This window comes from Eptatretus burgeri, chromosome 9 (assembly GCF_056783735.1).
Source record: "Eptatretus burgeri isolate ZD-2024b chromosome 9, Ebu_testis_v1, whole genome shotgun sequence".
Lineage (NCBI taxonomy): Eukaryota > Metazoa > Chordata > Myxini > Myxiniformes > Myxinidae > Eptatretus > Eptatretus burgeri.
In genome coordinates this window covers 39,004,190-39,024,374 of record NC_140969.1, presented here as the reverse complement: position 1 = coordinate 39,024,374, position 20,185 = coordinate 39,004,190, and the positions used below count along the sequence as shown (strand labels likewise).

Below are 20,185 nucleotides of genomic sequence, written 5' to 3'. Positions count from 1 at the left end.
AGGATGAAATAATCTCAAAGGACGAGAGTATAATCCAAAAAATACAATGTGGCAATGTTCCTTCAAACGGTGGTGAAACTGAGATGGTTATTGGTGGTGAAACGTCTGCAGAACGTACGAATGAATCATCACCAACACCAGCTTTTCCAGAGCCTGAACAAAATAGTGTTTTGACTTCTCATAGTCACACCACAAATAATCAAATGACAGTTTCTGTGACTCCGGTAGATGTGCCTGATGAAGGGGTACAAGAGGACGTATTAGCAGTTGTATCTCAGGTCGAGGAGCGTGCAAATCAGTGTTCGCAAATAGGTACTCCACATCTCCCGGTATATCCCTTCGAATCGTTTTTAAATGAGGTGATAAAAGATCAGAGCGAATTTTGCGAACCTGAGGGATTCTTATCTGGATTGTCTGATTCAGAGGATAACATAGAGGTGGCGGATCTGTCCCAGTCGTCATCTGATCATTTAGAACTATCTCTCTAGCGCATTGTGAGCTTTCTAAATGAGACGTTTAGGCAGCGGAAAGTTATCATTCAGAAACATTTTCCTGACTTGCCTGCCTTTCTGCAAACGGCAAGATTTATAATTAAAAATCACGAAGATTTGAAATGACAAAACCGCAAATTCATAGACTAAGGAAACTTATTACCAAAGTGAGAACGGAATGTTCACAACAGCAGCCAAATTTCCTTGATATAGAATGAAAAGAAAAGAAGTGGTGTGTGTGCACCTTAATCATTGATGGAGGTGGTGCCAACCATTTACGTAGGATCCAAGTTAAGAACCGAGTGTTTCAGAAACATATTGATATCTGCTTATTGCAAGAAACACATTACATATAACGGAGACTGCACAGCCTGAATGGCTTCGTCTTAATAAAGGACAGTGTTTCTTTAGCAATCTGTCCTCTGTTTCTGCAGGAGTGTCTTTTTTGCTTCGTCCAGGGTTTGTTCCCGACTCGTGTAACTTCCATGAAATAGTAAAGGTCACTTGGCATCCTTGGAGTTGGTTTATCGAGGTTTTCACCTTGCTTTACTCAATGTATATGCTCCTAGTAGCAGTGTAGCTCGTAAAGATTTTTTCATACGTTTGGCTAATTACCTTCACACGATACCCTTTGATCATTGTGTTTGTATTGGAGGAGATTTTAACTTTACATTTGAACCAAATCTAGATAGAAACATATTAGAACCACATCCCGAAGCTCATAAAGATATCTCTCATTGTTTTGCATCACTTCGTCTGCTTGACGCATGGTGCATACAGCACCCAACAGTCTCTCAATACACGTGGTGCCGGTGTGTTAACGGGTTGATCATGCTCGCAAGGCTTGATAGATGGTATATGAATTCTACGTATAGAAATGTACTGGTATCTTGTGAACATTTCCCTTCCGGTTCTCTGATCACCACCTGGTAGTGCTTGGCCTATCTTCTTCTCGGTTGTTTCATAAAAGTGCATATTGGACTTTCAATACCAGCCTATTAGAAGATTTTTCTTTTACTGAAGCGTTTCATTGTTTTTGGAAAACACTTGTTCATAGAAAATCTTTCTACTCTTCTGTTCAGTTATGGTGGGACAATGCTAAAACCCAAATCCGTGTTTTTTGCCAATGTTTTAAGTCGTTCTCCACAAGTATGAATAAAATTCGTGTTTCACTTTTAGAAACTGAAATTTTGCAATTAGAGAGAGAATTAGCCGAATCTCAAAGCGGTAGGAAAATTCAGTTATTACTGGAAAAAAAAGCATATCGAAGAGAACTGAATCATGAGAGAGTAATGGGGATGCCCGTTAGACTTAGAATTGAAAATATGAAGTTTTCTGACACTCCAACAAAAAGTTTTTTTCAGTTAGAAGGTTTTAAGAAGTCCCAAAGGCGGATTGTTTCCCTGTTAGATGCCACAGGGAACATTACACAAAATGAGGGTGATGTAAGAATGCTTGTAAAAGGTTTCCTCATCTGAATTATTTGCGGATAAATCCATGAACAAAGATATTGATGTGAATTTTACAAATCATGTACTGTACCTGTTTTGAGTTGTGACCAGCGTCAACGTCTTGAAGTGCCGCCCACCCTGGAGGAACTCAGTATAGCTCTGAGTAGCCTTGAACATGCAAAAAAACCCTGGGATTGACGGCCTTCCAGTGGACTTTTTTTTACTGCGTTTTGGGACATTTTAGGTCTAGAAGTACTGCTGGTCCTACAAGAAAGCTTACGATCTAGCATATTGCCTCTCAGCTGCAGAAGAGCGGTGGTTTCCCTCCTCCCGAAAGGCGGAGATCTCCAGCGGGTTGAGAACTGGCGTACCATTTCATTGTTGTTCTCTGACTATAGAATTTTGTCAAAACTTCGATTGCCAATTGGCTGAAGAGTGTAATTGTCACTGATGTTCATGCTGACCAGAGTTATTGTATTCCAGGAAGATCAATCTCTGATAACATCTTCTTAATCATAGATTTGATTGACTGGCCTTAAGGAAGATGGGGTTGGACTACTTTTTCTAGACATTGAAAAGGCTTTTGACAGTGTTGATCACACCTACATGTTTCATGTTTTGCAAAAGTTTGGGTTTGGTGAAAAGTTTATATGTTTGGTTAAATTGTTATACAACAATATATCAAACTTATGCAAAGTAAACTTCTCTCTGTCCTCCTTTTCAGGTTCAGAGGGGTGTTCGGCAAGTCTGTCCTTTGTCAGGGTTACTGTTTAGCCTTTTACTCGAGCCACTTCTTATTAATCTGAGACTCTCACTCTCTGGCTTTGTACCTTCTCCAGAGGAGCACCATATCATGGTGTCTGCATACGCTGATGATATCTGCGTAATAATTAGGAATGATCAAGACCTAGCCACTCTCCTCGAATCCTTACGTATGTTTCATCTTGCTTCATCTTTGAGGGTCAACTGGCAAAAGAGCAAAGCCTTGTGGGTGTCTTCAGTCACTCGTACATCCGGTGGTCCTCCATTGGCACCACCTCACTCACTTCCCAAAGGTCTAATTTTGGAAAGAGAAGGGGTCAAGTATCTTGGGGTTTACCTTGGTCCATACCAGTATTCTCTCATGAATTGGGAAGGAATGGTAGATGACTTGACCAAATGTTTGCACAAATGGAAACGTTTCCTTCCACAAATGCCCTTCAGAGGCTGTATACTGATTGTTAACACCTCAGTCGCCTCTGTCTTGTGGCATAGATTTATCTGCCTACAGCCACCGGACAGCTTACTTCAGGATATTCAGCGGATACTGGTTAATTTCTTTTGGGGAGGTCGTCACTGGTTGAGGTGGGATGTACTTTGTTGACCCCTGTCGGGGGGTGGCCAAGGGCTCATTGATGTAAAATGTTGTCTGATGGCCTTTCGGCTGAAATCAATCCAACGACTGCTCAATGTGGAAAAACTGCCCTGGCGCCCCACAGCACAATGAATTCTGAGACAGGCTGGAATGCTCGGTTATGGCCTTGAGCTGTTTTTGATGGAACCTCAAAAAGTTGATGTGTCTCACCTCCCTCTGTTTTATCAGTCTACTAAATGCTTGGCAAGCCGTAGTGGTGACCCGCCAAAAGGAGTCATGATGCCAAAATGTTTGCGGGAGAACCCTTGTTTCTAAACCCACTTTTTCCGAATGTTCCCAAAAGTCGGGTTTTTTTTCAAAAACTTTATTACAAGTGGTATCAAAAATGTTTGGCATCTTCGTGACTCATCCAATCATGCCTGGAAATCTGCCAAGGAAATCGCTGAGATTACCGGTACCAGGTCAATAAGAATTGTAGGTCAAGTACTTGTTGAAATTAAATGCACATCCTTTAGACTTGGTTTGAAGTGGAGTACTGAGGTGAAATGGGTATCCCATAATCCTTCATTTCCTAATTTGCTGGTTAGTTTCACCAGTTCTGCTCTGTCTCAAGCCGGGTGTCGTTATTTTCTACTTGGTAACCTCGAGAGTAAATTTATGTATCAGTCTTGCCTTTCGGTTATAAATGCAAACACTCCCACAGCGGGAGTAAGTATATGGAAAGCCTTGTTACCTGATATCGCCCCCTCTGAACCTGAATGGAAATCGATGTATTACACACCCACAACAAAAAGGTCAGGTGATCTACAATGGAGACTTGCTCATGAGACATTACCGACAAACATTTTTGTAAACCGTTTATGTGGTACTGTGTCGGTTCTCTGTCCCTTCTGTAACACCACTGAAGATGTGTTTCATGGGTATGTTGATTGTATATGATTGTGTGCTTTTTTTTTTCTTCTACTGAAGAACATGTTCGATCGAGTAAATGTTCGGTTTTCCCTCTGGGTTTTTATTTTTGGGCTTGGAATCGCTTCGGCAGATGAAAAGTTAATTTTGTTTTTGAATTATGTATTGTCAGAGGCTAAACTAGCAATTTACTTGTCTGGAAAGGCAAAAATCAAAGGAAAACCACCAGAGCAATGTAATGTGATCCTGTATTTTCAATCCCTGGTTTCAACAAGGCTAAAACTGGAATTCAATTACTATAGTAATAAATGCAAATATTAATGGATTTGTTGAAAATTGGTGTGTTGGAAAAATGTGCAAGGTAAATGAGAATGAATTAATTAGAAATGTATGTGTGATTTCCTTCTCTGTATTGTATGTCCTTTGGACGACGATAGTGTTTTTCCTTTTGTTTTGTTTTGTTTTGATTGATGGATTTCTTGAATTAATTATTTTTAAAATTTAAAATTGGAGCATCCGTTTTGTATAAACGTTTTTGTTGTTTATGCTTTATCGGTTACTTTAAAATGAATTGTTTTCATTTTTTCCACTCTTGTTTATTATCCTTTCCTTTGTTGTATGTGTTTATTGAAAATGTTGTTGTATTGAATTTTTTTTATCTATTTATACATTCTTTTTGTAATAAAAGGACCGAAAAGTCAAAGTTTGTCTCTGTGTCTCTGTCTGTCTCTGTCTCTCTGTCTGTCTCTGTCTCTCTGTCTGTCTCTGTCTCTCTGTCTGTCTCTGTCTCTCTGTCTGTCTCTGTCTCTCTGTCTGTCTCTGTCTCTCTGTCTGTCTCTGTCTCTCTGTCTGTCTCTCTGTCTCTCTCTCTGTCTCTCTGTCTCTCTCTCTGTCTCTCTGTCTCTCTCTCTGTCTCTCTCTCTGTCTCTGTCTCTCTCTCTCTGTCTCTGTCTCTCTCTGTCTCTCTCTCTGCCTCTCTCTCTCTCTCTGCCTCTCTCTCTCTCTCTCTCTGCCTCTCTCTCTCTCTCTCTCTGCCTCTCTCTCTCTCTCTCTCTGCCTCTCTCTCTCTCTCTCTCTCTCTCTCTCTCTCTCTCTCTCTCTCTCTCTCTCTGTCTCTCTCTCTGTCTCTGTCTCTCTCTGTCTCTCTGTCTCTGTCCCCCCCCCCCTCAGTATCTCAGTATTCCCAGTAGCGAAGCGATGGGTGGTATTTGCTAGTACGTAATATATGGCTGTTTAATACAGTGTATAACACCATTTTGTCTTGTGTGGGAATACCTCTGATAAATGAACGAGAATATTAACAAATCAGGATACTGTCGATAAACAGTTCAGTGAATAATGTGGTGTGTTCCTTTACCATCTAGATTCTCGAGAGTGCATAGAACAGGTTACCCCTCACAATGTTCAGGTATATGCAGTACTTTAATTTAAATTGAATAATGATATTTAAAGATCGTTAAAAATTCTGGAGGCTTAGCTCTATTGAAGCAGTCTTACACACCACCCTTATACAGTACACCACCCTATTTAGCATGTCCAAGTACTGCTAAATGGTAGGGTTTTGGAAGTGACAAGGTGATTTGTGTTCTACAGTGTTAAATATATAAATCAATTTAAGTGAAATAAAGATTGTAAAAGTCGTATAAATAAATTGATTGTGTCGATTACACCACCCTATCCAACACGTTACATTAGTTCTTTATGCCTCTTGTTTGTGTCCTTTATGACGTCCTTAAAAACAGTAAGGTTCCTGTTTGGAATGATTTTCAATTTAATTTTACTAAGACAGGCAGACAGTAAAAATTTTATCTCACTCTCTGTGCACATGTGTGATTGGGACACATTCAGTCAAAGTACGGTAAAACGACAGGTTTGTTTTCCGATTTGTGTTCAAGATATAACATTCAATTTCAATAAGTTATTCTTCAATCATAAACTGACGTTTGCAGACAGATGGATGTGAACCAATTGCTTCACTCCGCTTTTCGTTCTGCGTGCACAGGGTAATCCATACAGTGCTCGCTAAGTGACTTAAGCGTTCAAGCAAGCACTCCATTGAAAAGGTTGATCAGGAACAGCAGGCTTGGCAAGCGAAAGCAAGCTTATTGGTGATCGACCACACCCCAGATGTCAGTTTTGTGGAATGATGTTCAGTGTAAACGTATAACTTTATTTTTGTGTTTTGACTTATTAAAATGGAAATTATACATTTCATTGTTAATTTTATCTCCTCACTCTTCCATTGCTGCCAACCATTCATTAGGAAATGTAGCCACCACAAGGGACTTAATGTTTATCGTATTATGTGATCCGTAACCTTTACTTTGAGAATGGTTTCTTCTACCACGTACATAGCATTTATTCCTGCAGTTTGTTATATTATAATTATCAATTCACAAAACATTCCCATTAGACATTCATGCTTCCTAGCTCATATTCCTTTTGAAAAAAATAGTGCAGTATTTTTGATGGAATAATCTCGCGAGGACCTTGTTTTAACAACCACATATTCGGCTTGTTGCAGGCTGACGAGGACACGCTGCTCGTTGCTGCCGCCTATAGCGTGAGCTGCATCTTTGCATTTGGGGAAACCACCCTGCCTCAATTACTAAGGGCCAGCTTGCCGAGGGGTGCATCATTCAGGTACGACAGATTATGCTTCCTAGGAAAGACCAGTATACACTGGTGTCCTTTTTTAGGGCATCTCTACCGAGATGACCTAATAAAGCCGGACCAAATGTCCGTCCGTCAACAATTTTTCTTTCCGATCTTGATGAAACTTAGTATGTGGGTAGAAGTCGATGAGTGTTGCACAACGATATAACTTTTGTCCAGGTTCAGGGTCAAGGTCACGAGGTCATGTAAGTTATAAAATTCGCCATTTTCAAAACTTATCTCGTCTGCCATTCTACAAGATATTCGGCAACTGTTTATTGATTATGATAGTAAAAAATATTATCTTGTATCTATTACCGGACAGATTTTTAAATTTCCGTCCCGTTTGGCCGCCACGTAACCTGGAAGATGGTCAAAAACACCTCCCGGTACAAAGAAAACTTTTTACTTCCGATCTTGATGAAATTTGGTTGTGGGTAGAGGTCGATCAGTAACACCCAACGACATATTTTTTCCCGGATTCGAGGTCAGGGTCAAGGTCACGAAAGTTGTGAAAGTTGCCATTTTCAAAACCTATCGAGTCTGTCATTTTAGGAGATATCTGGCAACGGTTCATCGATTATGATAGTAAAAAGCATTATAGAGATGACCGTCACTCCCACACGGGGGTAATTTTTTTTTTGGAATCTCTCGGGTATTATAAAACAATTTGACTGAAATAAAAAGTCAAATACACGGAGCTCCTATTTCTGGAGGAAGCAAAAAAATAGGTGTGTGTGTGTGTGTGTGTGTGTGTGTGTGTGTGTGTGTGTGTGTGTGTGTGTGTGTGTGTGTGTGTGTGTGTGTGTGTGTGTGTGTTTTCGTTCGTTTATGTGTGAAAGTTGCTGTTGTTGACTACTTCCTCCACACGTGGTTGGGTTTCAGGGGATGGAATGGAGACCCAACAGGTCTTAAAGTATCCACCTCCATTTGTGTGTGTCGTTGGTTGTTTTCTCCATCTGCAGGTTTCAGAAGTTAAACGGGGTCCTCCCAGGTCTCAAAGTATCCACCTCCGTTTCAGTGAAGGATCATAATTTGTGAAGTTTTCTTGTTCTCAAAGTTTTGTTCCGATGGCTCTTTTGAGGATCGTCACTGAGCCCCGGACAGCTTCCAACTGCAGTTTATTTGTAGTAATATTCCCAGGGATGGTTTGCAAGATCTCTGAAAGGTTCTTTTTCATCATTCCCATTGCTCCAATAATCACTGCTACAATTTCGGTGCTCTTCAGATTCCAGGATATTTTCACTTCATTTTTGAGATCTTGACATTTGGTCATTTTCTTAATTTCTGGATTGTTTAGGCCAAAATCACTGGGTACTGACACCTCTAGTAACGCCTTCTTTTCTTTTTTGTACCTCAGTTCTATATCCGGTCGCAATGCTTTGTTTTTTATATTCCCACTCCATGGATTCATGAGGTCATATGTAAGCATTACTTCCTTGTTTTCAGTGATTGCTTTTGGTTCATGTTTCCATGAGTTTTCTTGAACTGGGATATTGAGGTGTGTGTGTGTGTGTGTGTGTGTGTGTGTGTGTGTGTGTGTGTGTGTGTGTGTGTGTGTGTGTGTGTGTGTGTGTGTGTGTGTGTGTGTGTGTGTATGTGTGAGAGAGAGATATTTGTGTGTTTATGACTTGCAACATGTCATCTATACTAATAAATGTCAATGTGTGTGTCAGTTTGTCTTCTCCATAACTCCAACACCATGAAACCTAGCAGCTTGAAACTTTGCATGCATACTGTTACGGTGCCGGTACTTCGGCCGCCAACCGACCGCTCAGACGGAGCCGCAAGTCGAGTCGGCCCGACCGATCGCCCAGAATATAGATCGCCGCCCGGATAAGTCTGAGTCGACGGGTCCTTGTACAAGAACCGAAATACGCTAATGGGCAGACCACGTGGGGTAGGGTCGATTGCCAATCTTCAATGTACCTAAATACCCACGTGATCCAACTCCCGGGATATTCCACCCTCGACGGAACTCGTACGGAACAAACCGCCGAGGCGAGCCTGTCCCGTGCGCGATTCCGAGCGGCTTAATCGCCGAGAACCGTCAGTCCAAATGTTCCCCTTTTACGGCAAACCAACAACTTTCTAACTCCCAACACACGAAATGCTCAGTCAATGAAAGAATCGACGCGACGAGCTGAAAACATTTAACAATTGGGGTATGTATTAATAATAATGGGGAACTAGGGAAGCACATAAGAGCAGAACTATTCCGACTATACAAAATGCAATGCAAAGATTTACAGCACACAAAGCACTTAACAATTTCCTACTTATTAGACGGACTCACGGACACACGTACGCACACACACTCCCAAGAAATTGTGGCTGAGGCCTTTAATAACGAGCTCCAGCTCGGAGGACAGGTGAGCTGAAACCCAGAGCCTATCTCGAACCTCTCCGCCTCGTGTGGTCTTCAAGTTGTTCGGACCCGGGTTCCAGCGAGAGCGAGCTGGATCCAATCGCCGTGAGCCGCGATCCTTCCCGAGCTCCTGTGAATCCTCCCGCGCTTCTCAACACGTGCTGGTGAGACGAGGCGCCGATCCTTCCCGTCGATGCACCTCTTCCCCCAAGGAACCACCTCCAAGAAGAGGTCGATGAGTCGCACCAAGCCGGGAACCAAACGGAGAACAAAGAGCGCCGAGCAACCGGCTCAGCTTTCTTCCAAACAAAGCAGCTCTCCAAAAAGCCTACCGAGCCAAGCAGGACCCGAAGCTCTGCTGAACAACTCCTCTGCAGAAGCAAAAAGCTTCTGAAGGCCTCAACCCTAACCCAAGCCAAGCAGGACCCGACGGCCTGCTGAACGACGCCTCCCCCACTCCCAACACGAACAAAGAAAGAATCTCCTCTTTATCCTTCTCCACCCCCTCCCCCACGCCCAGCGTGACTCATGCCCTTGTGATCCAACCCCCGCTCAACCACGGGTGGGAGGGAGTTGTTGACGTCATGAATCACGGGACGGCAGGGCTCTTCCTCTTCGCAGAAGAGGGGGAGGGACGTCTCCATTGTTCGCTCCCTAACTATTAAATCGATCTGCACTGCATCTAATCGATTTCTAAACCTTTAAACAATGGAAGGCGAGCTATCTAGGGAACAAGCACTTATCGACATAGCTGACTAAAGGAACATGTATGTTGCGTGCAATCGAATTACAAATTCGTAACAATACTAAGGGAACGCCAAGGAAGTGCATGAGTGAAAATTGTGTGTTTGGCCTAATTAAAACACCCCTTTTGAAGATAATTAAATCAATGGCCTGATTTAATTATATCCTTCATCAGGCACCGTGTACCATACCTTGACTTGGAACAGGCCGCAACGATTTCTTAATGATAAAGTTTTTTTTTTTTTTTTTTTTTTTTTTTTTTCTTCACTTTTCTCAATCACATTATCGAATGCCTGTTTATCATAGCAGTGAATCTTCTTGGTTCATTGTAATGCTTATAAATGCCCGAAGAGGCCAGCGTTTTTGGCTTTATTTCATTTCCACACGTGCCATAACCTCGAGAATCTCTTAAACTAAGCTGAATTACAAAATTTTAGCTCCAGAATTGAACTTGGCAGCAGTTCTGACTCCTGAAAAAAGTGTTCATTTGTCCATTTCGGACATTGGTTGGGTGTCTCCTGGAGGTGTTTAATATGACTGATCATTGTTTGCCAAGCCAGCCGTTCCTTTTCAACCATTTTGTTGGAGTGCTTCCTTGAGTGCTGAAGCCTCTTGGTGAGAGCTCCACTATATTTGCACTGTCACTGAATACTTTATATCAATCGACTTGAACAAACGTCAGGGCCACTCACCTGCGTTGGCCACATGTTGTTTTGCGGTACAACAGGTGGTGGCTGGCTCGCTGAAAATGTGAAATTTTATTTTACACGACATTTCCCCTTTTTGGACAATTTTCCATTATACGACCTATCACTTCAGCATACATAAATACAAAAACAAACTACAAGGGCACTCGGTAGAGCGCATACCTCTGCCTACAATGAGAGATCCACGCGAACATATCAGGCCCAATACATTTTTGAAATATCATGCTATTTATCGTTTTTGGCCATAGCTTTCAATGGTGGAGTCACTTTAAAAATTAAATAATTATTAACCTCCGCCATCGAAGATCAGAGGTTACTGTTTTCACCCCCTTTCTGTTTGTTTGTTACAAAAGAAATCTATAGATTTCGTAAGTATATTAATGACTTCCGTTTCTGTTTGTTTGTTTGTTTGTAGGCACGATAACTCGAAAACGGAAGAAGCTACCAATGTCAAATTACACCACGTGATTCAGGAGGGTGATCGCTAGTGCTGATTAGATTTTGGTCAAAGGTCAAGGTCACAGTGAGGTCAAACATAATTCCATAAATTCATGTGGAGAAATGGAGATTTTTTGCTTCGCTCGACGTTAGGAGTTCGTTTTAACTTCGATTTTAATTTGTCTTCGGTTTTTGCGATCGCTTAGGACGCTTAAAACTCGGTTGTCGAAATTCTGGTAAAAATCGGATGTTTTGGAGACTTTTTAAGATTGTATAAAAAAATATTTCACTCGACGCGTCACGGGTCGTCCCATGATGCAGTGCGCTCGAGCAGACGCGTCGTTCAGTGACGTTAAGGTTTTGCGTGGAGAAATGGAGTATTTTTGCTTCACTCGACATTACGAGTTCGTTTTAACTTCGATTTTAATTTTGTCTTCGGTTTTTGCGATCGCTTAGGACGCTTAAAACTCGGTTGTCGAAATTCTGGAACAGCGATGAATAACTGATATATATATATATATATATATATATATATATATATATATATATATATATATATATATATATATATAATAAGTCTTTTATCAGATTCTTCTGAAAAGTAATACACCTATTATCTGGCATATCCTGCTGGTACTGAATCACTTTTTTAAAAATAAAAACAAAAAAATGGAATTTTTATAAGAAATCTAGTTTTTGTCTGGGACTCATTATCTGCAAACCACAGTGTAAAATCGTAGACCACAATGAATTCAGAATTCAAGCTCCCCTTGGGCTTCTGACTGATTCATGCTTTTATTAGACAAGGTCAGAGGTCAAGTTGACGATTTCGTAAGTACCAGTCTATGACTGCTTGTTTGTTTGTTAGTTTGTTTGTTTGTTTGTAGGCACGATATCTCGAGAACGGAACATGCTATCAATGTCAAATTACACCACGTGATTCAGGAGGGTGATGGCTAGTGCTGATTAGATTTTGGTCAAAATCGGTCAAAGGTCAAGGTCACAGTGAGGTCAAACATAATTCCGTAAATTCACGTGGAGAAATGGAGTATTTTTGCTTCGCTCGACGTTACGACTCCATTTTAACTTCGATTTTAATTTTGTCTTCGGTTTTTGCGATCACTTGGTACGCTTAAAACTCGGTTGTCGAAATTCAGGTAAAAATCGGATATTTTGGAGACGTTTTAAGATTGTATAAAAAAATATTTCACTCGACACGTCACGGGTCGTCCCATGATGCAGTGCGCTCGAGCAGACGCGTCGTTGAGTTACGTTAAGGTATAATTGCGTGGAGAAATGGAGGTTTTTGCTTCGGTCGACGTTATTATTTTTGATGGTTTGATACAGAATCGTCGTGGAAACTTCTGGTTTGCGTCGTTAACTTCTCCAGAGACAGCTTTTATTAGACAAGGTCAGAGGTCAAGTTGACGATTTCGTAAGTACCAGTCTATGACTGCTTGTTTGTTTGTTTGTTTGTTTGTAGGCACGATAACTCGAGAACGGAAGAAGCTACCAATGTCTAATTACACCACGTGATTCAGGAGGGTGATGGCTAGTGCTGATTAGATTTTGGTCAAAATCGGTCAAAGGTCAAACATAATTCCGTAAATTCATGTGGAGAAATGGACATTTTTGCTTCGCTCGACGTTACGAGTTCGTTTTAACTTCAATTTTAATTTTGTCTTCGGTTTTTGCAATCGCTTAGGACGCTTAAAACTCGGTTGTCGAAATTCTGGTAAAAATCGGATGTTTTGGAGACGTTTTAAGATTGTATAAAAAATATTTCACTCGACGCGTCACGGGTCGTCCCATGATGAAGTGCGCTCGAGCAGACGCGTCGTTGAGTTACGTTAAGGTATAATTGCGTGGAGAAATGGAGGTTTTTGCTTCGGTCGACGTTATGATTTTTGATGGTTTGATACAGAATCATCGTAGAAACTTCTGGTTTGCGTCGTTAACTTCTCCAGAGACAGCTTTTATTAGACGAGGTCAGAGGTAGAGTTGACGATTTCGTAAGTACCAGTCTATGACTGCTTGTTTGTTTGTTTGTTTATGAACAGTATTACGGAAAAACTCCTCAACGGATTTCGACGAAACTTGGTGGGGGGATTAGGTATGGTCCAAGGATCGTGCCATTAGATTTTGGGCTTGGTCCAAAATCCAATATGGCCGCTATAGCGGCCATTTTGAAAATATATTTGAATTTTTTTTTTGCATTTCTATGTTTTCAGTGATTTCTAACCCCCCCCCCCCCAAAAAAAAAATTTGTTTGAGAAAATTTTTTTTTTTTGCAATTTCTTTTCAACAAAATTTCTATTTTTTTTTTTTTTGCATTTCTACATGTTATAAGTGATTTCCAACAAAAAACATGCCAAAATTATAATTGCGGCTGATTTTGGAACTTCAGGTGGATATACCCACGTAAAATCAATTTCTGTCAAGGAATCTCGTGATGACGAATGAATTGAGTATGTAAAAGGGAAAGTTGCAAACTGTAACTCTGTGGGCACTGTTGACGTCAAATTGAAAGAATAGGATATCAGGTTCACTTGAGTGACCTAGCAGTATTGGCGGCGGAGGTTTTGCACTCTACCGAGTGCTCCCCCCTCTAGTTGTATCTGGATTCGGATTCAGATCTTCACCAAAATCGAACCAATCCATCCTTGCCACACATCCAACATTTCCACCACGTTTCGTCTGAATCCGAACACAACTTTTTGAGATATCGTGCTGTATATCGGTTTTGCCCTGTCTCTCAATGGTGAAGAATCGCTTAAAAATTATTCTAGGTGGATCCGGATCCGGATCTTCACCAAAATATAATCAGTTCGTCCTTGTCACACACCGAACCTGTCCACAAAATTTCATCCGAATCCATCCACAACTTTTTGAGATATTCTGCACACAAACAAAGAAATGAACAAGCCGGTAGGCGGACATGGGTAGTCGATCAAGTCGAATTTAGTCGTTTTTCAGCCGTTACTTGCCAAGAAAAGCATCCATAGCAACGGTTCTTTCTCACACATAACTAGGACATACCATGAACCTACCATACCAGTTTCATGTATATCTGACTCAGTCTCTGAGATATAACAAACTTCGTTTTTATCTTGCCAAAACGAAGTTTTTGCAAGATATGTTAGTCAGCTTGTATGTTTTTTTTTTGTTTTTTTTTATTTTATTTTATTTTTTTTTTTGTCTGTAATCATGTATAAAAAATTCTGCAGAGCACAATTATCATTGGAAATTTTTGTAACTTCGCATATCAGAGGCCTATAGAGGTCCCTTTCAGTGCACAAAATTTTGAAGGTCAAGGTCACTTTGTCACAAATCAGGGGAGTCGACGAAACCCTTATTTTTTGAGTAATTTTGATCGGATCGTCTTCAAACTTCATGGGAATATAGTTCATGGTCTGGCGCTCAGCTGATTAATTTTTGGTGGCGATTGGCCTTGACCTTCATGGTTAGCGCCTGAGGTCAAACGTATTTGACCCCAAGGTCAAATTTTCAAGTTTTAGGAACCATATCGTGTAGTACCTCAAATTGAACACCTCGATGAGTGCTTTCTAGATATGTCAAGCTTGAGACATTATGACGTCATTTGGTGACATTATGAGGCAAAAGCATATTTTTCATGGTTACTCTGTAGAACGATTCTCATCGGAATCTCTCGTAGGCAGATATTCCTCAAGGAGTCGCTCCTGGTGGATAGCAGCTCTGTTCACCTCAGTGTGACCTTAAAGAAGTCACACGTGGTCACCTTTTGGCAAGATACGGGTTACCCTGCGGGTGACATTGGTTTATTTTATTTTATTTTATTGTTTTCGATCAGGGTTCATTCAAAGTCTCTCTTCTCTGACAGTTTTCATAGGATCTGGCTGGAAATTTTTGACAATATGGCTGAATGTACTGCCCACAGTCGCTCATGGCCCGATTTTTTTGATTTTCGAAAAAATTAATTTTTGAGATTTTTTTTTTTTGAAAATTTCAAAGGTCCATTGCTAGGCAACAGATGGGTCCATAGCAACGGTTCTCATTTGCACACAACTAGGTCATGGTATGAACCTTCCAACCAAGTTTCATCGAAATCGCCATTGTATTAACGGAGCACTGGACCGAACATACATACATACAGACAGACAGACAGACAGACAGACAAACAAATCGACGGAAATACTGATAATAAGGGTAGACTAGATTGACTACCCAAAAATCACTCGTGGAGTGACAACTTGGGAAAACAGCACAAAGTATAACGGCACTCGGTAAAGCGCATACCTCTGCCAGGTGGAACAGTTTACGTTTTGTATCCCACTGATGGACTGGAGCCGAACCAAAATCCAATCCGCTTGTTCTTGTCACCTATTCAACTCGTCCACCGTGTTTTGTCATTACTTGTCCACAACTTTTTGAGATATAATGATATATTTAGTTTTTGGCCCGATCTATCAATTTTAGAAATTAGGCCTGTGTTGACCTTTTGACCTTAAAATTAATTGGTAGTTGAATTCAGTGACCTGACGTGATAGGGCCATTCAGTAAGTGAATTCAGTACATGAGCGGTACTTCCATGTTTTCAGTGATTGCTTTTGGTTCATGTTCTCACGAATTTTCTGGAACTGGGATATCAAAGTTTTTTTGCAGATGTGCCAGCAGATTATTTTACAAACTCTGTTGTGTCTTTGTGAGTGCAGCTGTACTGACTTTGTTTTTTGGGGGTTTTTTGTGTTCTGTCATCTATATTAATATTTCGGCACGCCCCTTTCTTTGTTCCACCATCAGATTTTTGTTACTGCATGAAATGAAACAAGCTTTGACATATATAGTAATGATATTATTGTCTTCCTTACGAGGCCCCTCAAAATTAGTTTTGATGATTATGGTCGTGAAACAGTTCATGTTCTCCATTTGCAAAATGGGAGGAATTATTGCACAAAAAAGAAATTAAAATGTTTCTCATTTTTTACAGGACCACTCAGATGAGTATGTTATTATTAATCACTATACACCATAGTAAATTGCTCATGTTATTTTGCTGTCAATAAGCTATCAATCATAGACATATAAAAACTCACTTGAGTATTCATATCTCTATTTGAATGCGTCATATCAAGCGGTACCTTCATGATGACCTAATAAAACCGGTCTCTATGTCCGTCCGTCCGTATATCTGTTCACAATCAAACCGATCGTGATGCATTTTAAGGCTTTCCGAGAGCTTTGGAGAGATGACCTACACTCCCGCACGGGGATGTTTTTATTATTCCTACTGCACTTCATTAGAACATAGATCGTGGATGGATGCGCAGATCCCAGGAGAACAACTATAGCTGTACAGAACAATTCATATTATCGATGGATAAAAATGATATTTAATTGATATTATAATAAATTGTGTATTTAAAATATCTTCAAATTTTGTGAGTTTTTAGTTTGTTGTGAAATATTAGGTCCTCGGGTCTCCGCATAGTGGCGTACAGGCTTAAGTCGTACTTCTGTTTACTACCGTAGAAAATCACAGAACCATCCGAACGACATGCTGTTAACAGTTTCAGAATCAGCTAAAATCTACAAGATATGAGTATGTACACGAAACTGATCCGGGCTTTTGGATCACTTTAAAGTAGGGTGCCCTGTAATTTTAATGCGCTCTATGGATCCTCCGGAACTCACGAATGGTACACGTTGTGTAGTCACTAAACTACGTGGTAATGTCATCGAAGTGGAGCTACTGCGGGACAGTCGAAGTGGAAAACCTGAATGATAATCAATGGATAAAAATGATATAATGTATTGTTTAAAATACATTCATGCTATCTGTCTTTTACCATATGTTGCCAGTGACACCCATCCAAGATGGGCACCTTTACTAGTTAAGAATAACCTATCATTCTCTTTGCTAACACCACCTTCACTCCTCACCTTTATCTCTCTTTGTTTTTCTTTCCTCCAATATATATCTCTCACTCACTCACTCACTCACTCACTCACTCACTCACTCACACACACACACACACACACACACACACACACACACACACACACACACACACACACACACACACACACACACACACACACACACACACACACACACACACACACACACACACACATCCCTCTCAGAAGTGTATTGCAACGTTTGGTGGGGCGTCACTCTCCCCACCCTCCCCCTTCCTTCCTCTTCCCCCCTTCTTAGCTTTCCCTCCATCCCCACCCACCCTTCCCTGCCTCCTCTCTCCCCTCCATCCCCCCTATCTCTCCTCTCTTCCTCTCTCCTCTCTATCTCCCCCCTCATTATCACCGTCAGCGAAGCGACGGGGTGTGTGTTTGTGTGTGTGTGTCAGTCAGTCATGGTATCTCCAGCTTTGATATTACTTTGGATTGGAGTTGATAGACAATACATGAATCGTACTTCAGATAAAATTTTGCACATAAACAGGTTATAATTACAGCGTGTGCGCTGTATACAATTGCACCGAGTTTGAAATGTCCCCGGTGTCTACCACGTCTCCGGTGTCCCCCCCCCCCCACGTGCCTCAAGACAGCCAATGACGGCCGTCCGGTAGATGGCAGTGCGTAACCTAGACGGAAGTACCTGAGTATTTCAACGGAAATTTGTGAAACTAATGTGTTATATATGTGAAAACCATTGAATTTATTGCTTGATGGAAAAAAAAAAAACAAGAAACGCTCCCCTCATGTACGAACGAACGAAAGACGTCATTTCCGCCCACTATCGCATTTTGCACCGAACGCTGAAAGCTAAGTTATTCTTATGCCATCATTCTTTTGCGGCCCCCTGCCACGCTGTATCGAACGATTTCATTCCTTCTGTTTTTATATATATATATATATATATATATATATATATATATATATATATATATATATATATATATATATATATATATATATATATATATATATACTTATACAATAATAACAAGATTTTTACATTTCAAATATTTAGTACGCTTTTTAATTGTTTTTTAACTGAAAAAGCATAAATTGCATATTTTAACATTGGTGTACTCATTTGCTTCACCACACGTGCTGTATTGAAGGATTTCACTTGTTACCTTCTCATTCTGCGAAAGGTTATGTTTTGGTCGCTGTGTATTTATTTATTTGTGAATATGTGTGTTTGTTTGTTATTCGCATAACTCAGAAAGTATTAAACCGAATTGCATGAAATTTGGTGGGATGATTCGTGAGTATCCAAGGACGATTTGATTAGATTTTGGGAGCGATCGGGTCAAAGGTCAAGGTCATGAAAAGGTCAAAAACACTCTTTTGAGCATAACTTCCTTCATAATACAGCTATCGACATGCAACCACCGCCATATTGTTCCATGACGAGATACCTTTCGGGTATGTAGTGTCGGATTTGACGTAACGTCATCGGAAGTGCATCTAAATGACGTCACAAGATGACGTAAATTTTCAATTTTCGATCTCATCAGTTTTGATCATACCGTTTTGTAGGACTTACCTTAAGGATGTTACACACCAAATTTGACTTCGATCGGACTGACCGTTATGACGTCATTGACGTTTGAACATGACGTTTTCAATTGTGGCTAAAATGTCCTGATATTTTACATTCAAATATCTATATAATTTAGAAAGCAAAGTCTCCCAAATCCATGCATTAGGATCGGTACCAAAATATCTGTTTATTGATGTACAGGTTTTGCCAATTAACTCTGTAGTCAAGGTCACACTCAAGGTCAAAATATACTTGTAGGCATAGCTTCAGATCTAATAGAGGTATTGACGTGAAACCAACGTTAAAACGTTCAGTGAACTACGAGCTTTCAGAATGGTAGTCCCCGATTGGACGTGACATCCCCGGAAGTGCGTCAAAATGACGTCAAAAGATGACGTCATTTTTCAACTTTTTTATTTTTCAGTGTTTATCATTCCATTTTGTTGGACTGCCTTCAAGGAGGTTACACACCAAATTTGACGTCAATCAGACTGAGTTGTGACGTCATGGACGTTTTAAGATGACGTTTTTCAAATGTGCCCGGAAAAAAGTTGCGGTGGCGAAGGTATGCGCTCTACCAAGTGCCCGTTCTAGTTTTATTTTTGTTTCTGTGCTTACATGAAAGAGATACCTTTTTAAGGAGGCAAAGTAAATGAGGTGCTTGTCCTCCAGCACGTGGGTGTTGTTTTGTGAGCTTGTGCATGCATACTAACATGTTGTATGGTTGGGGGAAGGGATTGGAATATTGTGGTGGTGGAGAAAGTAGATCGGGAGAATGGAGCATTTGATTTTTCTCTTTAACCATAGCTTTAAAAAAATCAGAATCGAAACACCTGCTTCCTCTGGGAGTGACCTGGGGATGGGGGAGGGAGGCTGTGAGGCAAATTATTTTGTGCCTTGGTTAGTTATACCCCCTCCCTGTGGCAGGAGTCAATAAACCATGTGCACTGTGCTGCAAATTTGTGGAGATTGGTCAAGCCAATTTCCATTCTGAAAGATTCATATATACAGTGTGTGTGTATATTGTTGTGGTTCTGAAAACCCGCATGCCTCCAAGGCAATGGCACACAACATACAGCAATCCCAAGGCAGTTATTTCAATAGTATGTGTATTAGTTAGTCCTTTCCGTATGTCTAGTGGGTAAAGGGAAAAGATTTGTTGTGTGGGACTCCTTCAATTAGGGTTCTTTAACCCTCAATCCTTTTTTTTTGTATACATTGTCAGGGATTGTATGAGAGCTAACACACAACAAAGGGGGGGGGGGCAGGAGACAAGAGGGGTGGGAGAGGGAAGGACAAAACAATGGGGAACAGAGACATAAGGAGATCTGTGCAAGGGAGATGGATGGGGTGGGGAACATGGAGAAAACAAAATGGACATTTCAGGGACTTTCAGGAAGAAAAGCTGTTAGTGATTCGTGATTTTGGTAGTTTTACCAGAAGGGGGTTTCTGGCGGACCTTGAGCACCTTGTGGAAATATGGGGGAGGGGAAGGGGGGACATATCGCAGTCAGAGCAGGGGGGCAAGACCGGAGAGGAGATGGTAGAAGACAGAAAGACCACCGACCTGCCTGCG

The 20,185-nt window shown here is 40.8% G+C and overlaps 1 protein-coding gene across 7 annotated transcripts in view; it reads left to right on the top strand.

Annotated features, from left to right (window-relative positions):
* The window catches only part of LOC147019944 (uncharacterized), a 58,754-nt gene that overhangs the window by 11,388 nt on the left and 27,181 nt on the right, over positions 1-20,185 (top strand). For 6 of the 7 annotated variants that reach the window (XM_085894823.1, XM_085894822.1, XM_085894828.1 and 3 more), the window contains exon 2: positions 6,730-6,848. In XM_085894823.1, coding sequence (XP_085750949.1) covers positions 6,730-6,848 — 119 coding nt within the window. Of the gene's footprint in view, positions 1-6,201; positions 6,335-6,729; positions 6,849-20,185 lie in introns of those variants that run through there. The other variant, XM_085894827.1, reaches the window with a different exon arrangement.